The sequence below is a fragment of the Tinamus guttatus genome, unplaced genomic scaffold (genome assembly GCF_059628265.1).
Source record: "Tinamus guttatus ecotype Peru unplaced genomic scaffold, ASM5962826v1 Tinamus_guttatus_pri_ptg000472l, whole genome shotgun sequence".
NCBI classification, from domain to species: Eukaryota; Metazoa; Chordata; class Aves; order Tinamiformes; family Tinamidae; genus Tinamus; species Tinamus guttatus.
Genome location: NW_028289006.1, coordinates 6220426 through 6227465, shown reverse-complemented (window position 1 = coordinate 6227465; position 7040 = coordinate 6220426). Strand labels below are relative to the sequence as shown.

The 7040-nt window shown below is 46.7% G+C and overlaps 1 protein-coding gene across 1 annotated transcript; it reads right to left on the bottom strand.

The window, feature by feature from the left end:
• Positions 1-1482: 1482 nt before the first annotated feature.
• On the bottom strand, positions 1483-4234 carry BTG1 (BTG anti-proliferation factor 1). The gene is made up of 2 exons (XM_088532891.1): positions 3853-4234; positions 1483-2769 (listed from the first exon to the last, which is right to left on the bottom strand). Exons 1-2 carry the CDS (start codon positions 3998-4000, stop codon positions 2405-2407), a joined length of 513 nt encoding a protein of 170 aa, XP_088389017.1. The 5' UTR covers positions 4001-4234; the 3' UTR covers positions 1483-2404.
• Between the last annotated feature and the right edge of the window lie 2806 nt (positions 4235-7040).

Genomic DNA, 7040 nt, shown 5'->3' with positions numbered 1-7040 from the left:
TCTAGCTTATGGAGATGAAACACAAGCAGAAGCATCTTTGGGTATTCCTAATGTTTCAATACATCTCCTGCTTAAAAACTTAATCATTGTCTTAAAAAAAAAGTGTGTAACATACAAAGATACAAAGTGAATTTCAACTCTACTAAAGAGTAACACACAGAGTTTAAAACACACTCCTTCTGAAGCTGGTATTGCCAGACTCAGAACACGAGGAGCAAGCTCTTTGAAATTCACTGCTTCAGTAGCATTTATACACCATTCTACTCCAGAAGGTAATGTTGCTACACAGCACTAGTGCAGATGAAAAAAAAGTGCCTAACATTGAAGTATTTATTTTACCATGACCTGCATATATATTTGCACAGCTTAATTTTCAAAAGAACTGCTAGGGAGGAACTGAGTAGTAAGAAAAACAGGACAGTTTAGTCTTATGCTTTGCTTATAAATCAGCCACATAACCAATCGTAAGGCAAAAACTTGAACTGCAGATACAACACATCAGTATCACCACATCAAGACTCATGCTTCAGCAGGACTTGCCCCAGTGCCTGGCAAATCTGAACTTTAATCTATAGCTAATAAATTCTGGGTGGCAAGTAATGATTGTTTTGTTTTCCTTCACTATGATGGTGTTTGTTCCTGTAACAAAAGTGACCCAGTGGGTTGGCCTTTTATTAAACACTTTCAGTACAAAGTACATGGGAGATAAGGAACAAAGTTCTTGATTTTTACTTCAGCACTTAAGCGTAAAAAAAGTGGCAAGGAATTTCTTGGGTGCCTATAAACACTGTGCAGTACATATGACATTAGTGTGGTGTGTAAGTGAATCACATCTCCACATCATTCATTAAACACACATAACTATGGTCTTCTCGATTCAGCTTCAACCAGCCTTTTAAATTTGGGAAAAAAGATCTACATACCTTTTGTCGAATCCCATCCTAACGATTTCTAAAGTGAGAGTCTTGCATCTGAAGAAAGCAAAAGGCGAGCAGCCTTTCTGTAGAGTGGTTAACCTGCTCTTAAGGGTAAGGGACATTTGTCCCAGAAACTCTTACTGAGCAGGGAATCCATCAGGGAAGAACTGAGAACTTGTGACAAAGTAGGTCAAAATGGACACCTTAGGTTTGCTATATCCTTCATCAGGAAGCCATGTAAACTTTAATCCTCTGGATTTATTCGAGTCATCTTTGGTGGATGTTATTTCTGTACCTTTTCCTCATATCCTGGAATTATTGGCCCTGGAGTTATTTCCACATGGACTGATTTTAAAAGGTTTTAAAGTGACATGTAAAATATCATGTTTCCCTGAACTTCCCAGGCATTTATACATAGCAAGGTCTTCATTAATCCACGTCTGCATCAAGTGTGCCCTAGCACCAGGGTGCCATTGACATTCTTATCCTTTATAGTGCCTACTTTGTATCTACTGTGAGACAAAAATAGTTTAACTGATCCTATGTAATCACGACAAGAGATTAATTAAAATGCCAAGATAGGAAACAATTTATTATAGAGAGAAGAAAAATTTCTCATCCAAAATATAGAAATCTGTACAACTTTGCCACAATCAATATACATGAACTGTACAAATTTACACCAGTTCATAATTTACCAAATAAAAGATGACTAACAAAGTTCACAAAATAGATGGTGGTTTGTGGAAAAGACTTTTACCCAATTAAGAACAAGGAAATTACAAACCAGACCTCCACTTTCTAAAAATAAGAAGTTTACTCAGTCTTAGAAAACTACAAGCTAGCAAATGTACAGATAGCTGGCTGGTGCTAACACCACAGTTCAGACAGTGTCTTTATATGGTCTTTTTAAAGCCTGTTGCCATGGCAGATTCTGATCACTTGCTACTTCTGAGGCCAAAACAAAGATCTGACCATTTCCCCAGGTCATACTTACTAGTTTGCCTTATGTACATTTATACATACTTGTAAGTGCTAGGTAAAAGTCTGAAAGATAAAATTTCCAGTATATTGTGTTCATAACAATAAGTCTTGTTACTGAGCTGCCAAAAATGCTAACAATTAATAAATGTAATAGTGCAAATTTGCTCTGCAAGACCTACTGCAGAGAATCACTTTATAAATACAGATTGGAGTTGAAAGAATTGGTGTAGAAATTAAGTAAGATGTCTTGGAGAAACTGACCCTTCCTAGATCTTCACTCCCTAGCAAGTTGTAACCATTTTGACTCACAGGCTATTAAATCACTGAAAGGTACTGTCCAAACTATGGCACTGTCACTTTAAAGTACACCACTCTTAACGTGTGCCAGATCTTCACAGCTGTGACATGGTTTAAATTCCATAATCCATCCCCAGAGGTGCCCACCCAAAGTAAAAACCAAATTTATCCATCCATTTTAAGGTGATCCATCCACAGACTATATCTTAACCTGATACAGTCATCATATTGTAGCTTTTGGAAGGGCTAGTTCTGCCCAAGAGAAGTTCCTCCTTACAGCTTATTCTGCTGTCTACCATTTGCATGTTGGTGTTATTTTGGCTACCTCCTGCTGGTGCAGCTTCATACAGCACACAGATTGAGCCATCCTCTCCAATACGATAGGACACTTCATACGGGTCAACCCATAGAGTGAGTTCGCTTGGAAGAAGCTGGAACAGTTCCTGACTGCTCAATCCAATCCGCTGTGCTGCCTGTCCAATGAGAGGATCCATTTTATGGTTGATCCGGATACATCGGTAACCTGATCCCTTGCATGGCTTTTCTGGGAACCAGTGGTGTTTATAATGTTCTATAAAATAAGAAAAAAGATTATCCTTCTTAACTCTGTATTCAAAAATATGTACAGTGACCTTTGCTCTCTTACCTATTTCACAACTTATCACATCAAAAAACTTATTTTAGTATGAAACCACCTGAAATATCACTACTTTTCTTTTTTTGCAGATGATTTATGTAAGCATGGTGTCCCTTGGGAAGTACTCGTGTACAAAGTTATTGTTCCATACCACCATATTTAGAGAACAATGTTTGCCACCCAAACAGAATGATATAACTTCCTAGTATTCATAAAACAGAATAATCAAGTGATTACATACAGAGCAGAAAAGCCTAGGGACCTCAAACACCCATGGATTGAGAAGGAAAAAACGATCTTTTCTGCATCACTTTACCCAGGCTTAGTTTCTCACAAGGTTAACAACTAGGAAAACAGCTGGGCAATCATTACTGACTTATTGAAATTGTATTTCACCACTGCTCTTCCCAGGCTGTTTTTCAGGGCTGAATACCAGGGACATTCCTTACCTTCTTCTTTTATCCCCAACCCTCTCAAAAAAAAATCCTCAGAGATGTGAGGCTACTTGTAGCACAAGACAGCCCCTGGGACACAGCCCTGGGATTACAAAACCCGCACAGGGCTGCACAGAAGTTTGTATTTGAGCCTAGCTAGTTTCTGAGTCGCAGCTGCTGTTACCAAGTCTTTCTAGAAGAGATGGAAACTGAGACGCTTCTTAATGGGCTCGATTTTATTCGACCAAATAATAATTAAAAAAAAAGAAAGAACAAAAAAGAGACAGGAAGGGGAATCTGGAAGCGCTTTTTCCCTGGGGAAAGCGGGTGGGAGCCCGCGCTGTTCTCAACGCTTTGTCCGCAGAGCCGAGTGGCTCCTTTTGCGGGGGGGGGGGCGCTCTTGTTTACGGCCCCTTCCTCCCGCCCCCCGCCCGCCTTACGCGGGCCGCAGCTTCGCCCCTTCCCCTCCCCCCCGCCCGCAGCCGCTCCCCCCCGCCGCCATCGCCCAACGGCCGCCAACGGTCGCCGCGCGCGGCGGGCGGGCAGGCGGAGGGGGTAGCGGGGCGCCCGCGCTGCCCCTCACCTGCCAGCAGCTCCTGCAGGCTCTGGCTGAAGGTCTGCAGCTGCCGCTCGTTCATGAGCCCCTTGGTCCGCAGAAACTTGGAGATGAAGGCCACGGCCGCGGCAATCTCGCGTATCATGCTGGCCCGCGTGTACAGGGCGGGATGCATGGAGGCGGCGGCGGGCGGCAGCCAGCGCTCCGGCCCGGGCGGCGAGCGGCCGGGCGGCACTTGGACGGGAGCGGGGGAAGAGGGGAGCACGGAGCGGAGAGCGGGGCAGGCTCGGCTCTAACTGGGCGCGGGGCAGGCGGCAGAGCGCAGATCACATGCCGGGGGCGGCAGCCTGCGCCTCCTCCTCCTGCGGCAGGCGGGCGGCAGCAGCAGCGCAGCCACCATCTCCTGCTGCGGGCGGCGAAGGGCGCTGCGCCCCGCGCGCCGCCTCTTATAGCCGCCGCCGGCGGAAGTGGCGTCGCCGCGCCGGGGGGGCGCGCGGCCGCCAATGGGGCGATCGCACCATTGTGACGGCGACGGGGGAGGGGGCGGGACCCGACGAACGGGGGTGGGGGGGGTGACGTAATCGATTGTAAACAAATAGAGCCGGGGGCGCGCGGTGGGGGCGCGCAGCGGTGCGCGCAGGGGGGTGCGCGCCTGCGCGGAGCTCCTGCGCGGGGGGGGGGCCGCGCGCGCGCGCGCACACACCGGGGGGGGTCCCGCGGAGCGGGGGGAGGGGAGGTTGGGTGCGTGCGGCGGGACACGTCAGCTGCGCGGGGAGGGGGGCGCGCAGGGGACGGAGCGGCCTTTAATTTATTTTCGCTTTTATTTCGGTGCGCGGCCCCTGCGCGGGGGCGGGCGGCGCCTGGGCCGGCGCGCCGGGACAGGCCCGGGCACGTCCGCTGCCCCGCGGCCTTCCCCCTGCCTGCGCCCCCCTTCTTGCAAAAGCAAAGGGGACGGGAAAGACAAAGCAGAAGTCCTGTTTTTGTGCTGTTGTTGTTGTTATTAAAAGGACAAAGAGCAATTTCTTTGGTGGAAAATACATTTTTTTTTCCCCCCGTAGGCTGTTATGTCCTGCCCTTGTTCTGAGGTGCTCCTGCTATTGATACTTGGTTGTACGGTGCTCCCCGACACAGATAGGAAAGCACAACAGCCTCCTCAGGTTTTTAATAAAGAATTGTTAAAATATACCCTGTTTCATGAAAGTACATAAAGATGCATGTAAAACAGACGGGAAAAAATGCACCGTTTTTGCTTGTCTGCATGGGTAAGAGCTATATAACACTCTTTGTGCTCAAGAGCTTTTTCTGCCTTTAACTCTCAGCCTCAAGGGACTCTCTGTACCCAAAGGAGATCTGCAAAACATCTTGAAAAGACAATCCTGGAAGCATCAGTTCGCAAATCTGCTGCATACTGAAAATCTTGGCTTCGGTTTTGGGTCACAGCGTCAGCCTCATCTATTTTTTCCCCACTAACCTCTGAAAATCCCATCAGGCATCATGAACAACCCCTCTGTCCTGCAAGGGGGGAGGAGCTGATAACGTTATCCCTCCTCTTGCTTCTAGTATTACCCTCTGCTCCGAGGCCATCCCTTCTGGAATGCTTTTGCAGCATAGGAGGGGTGTATTCAGAGAAGCCATTTCTGTTTTGTTCGTGGATTGGAATTTGCTGCCTGTGTTTCAAACCTGAAAATAGTGTTTGCCTACTTACCCCTGACACACAAGTAGATCCATCAGGCTACCTCTCTTGTACAGAATTGGCCTTATTCTTAGAACATTAGAAACACAACAAAAATATCTAGAAATACTTCAATAAAAAGGAGTATAATACTTACCACCTTTGGCTGGACTCATGCTTTGCCCTGACCAGTTTCTTCCCTCTCCTATTTAGTATCAGCCAGAATCAAATGCTTGGAAGGAGATTTAGGAACTCCGAAGTTAGGTAAGTGGTCTTATGTCATGGCACCCCAAAGCATGAGGTTTAACAAGCTCTCGCCTTGCCGGAGCTGTCATTGCTATGGATAGGAGAACTCTTCAGATCAAATTTGAATCGTCTCCCTTATGTTTTACTTTAAGAACCTATTACAGCAGAGCGCACCTCACCGCAAATTCTGCATGAGGGAAAAAAATAGGTTTTTTTTTCTTTGTTTTTAATCTTGGTAGTCTGCAAAAGTGTTTCTGCCCAGATCTCCTGCAATCCAGAAGTTTTTAAAACCCCAATTTTTTTAAAATATCTATGGCATGGCTAAAGAAGTCTTGTCTATGGACAAGACAGATGTTTGGGTGCATGCATCCGATACGCGTATGAGGAATAAACTGCCCCAGTGCTCTGAATGTGCAGCTCTTGAGCAGCTCAGGTGCAACTTGGAGTCTCCGTCTGATGCCAGGTGGCAGGACCTCTTCCCTGGCCGCAGGAGCTGCTGATGCAGAGAACTTTCTTCTTTCCCCAGCCTGGCCAAGCCCACTCTCATCTCAGCGATATGGAGGGATAGTGAAGGAGCTGCAGTCATTTTCTGGTCATGAAACGTTCTGAATGCTCCTTGCTACTCCTCGGGGGCATGCGAGCTCTTAAGGATAGCAAAGACATTGGCATACAGCTCACGGGATCAGGCAAGGTCGACTCTCCTTCTCTCCTTGGTAGGACTTCACTGAAAACATTGGAGAAACTGGCTTTACTTTACCCAGCCTGTCAGACTGAACCTTAGCTTTCTGCCACTATGCCAAAAGCGTTTGGTGGATTTCCTGCCTTGCTCTGAATTCAGTCTCTGGCACCTGGACATTTTGGGGAATATGCAGAGCTTCTTCTTGTCTCTATCCGGTCCCCAGCTGTCTTCTCCTGCCTGGGCAGCAGCGGACACAAGGGAAGCAGCCCGGCCTAGCCAGTAGTGCGAGATGCTCACTGATCCCGTGATGGCAGGGCCCTGACGAGGGTAAATGTAAACATTAAACGACTGCCTTATTCAGCCCATCTGATACATTAAATGAAGCAGGGGCCCTAGGGAGAGAAAGTAAAGAAAAGAGTATGTGATCATGTAATTAAAGACTGTATCATAATGAATATGCACAGAAGGGTTGAATTAAGGTTGTACTGGCAACCCAGCTTCTGGTATTTCCTAACTTTTAAGCAATGCACTGCAACCTTTACAACATTTCTTTCATGTTGTTTTGGCAGGAGCTCTTTCTCACTATTGGTTTGGAGAGAGCCTAGCACTTTGTGAGTT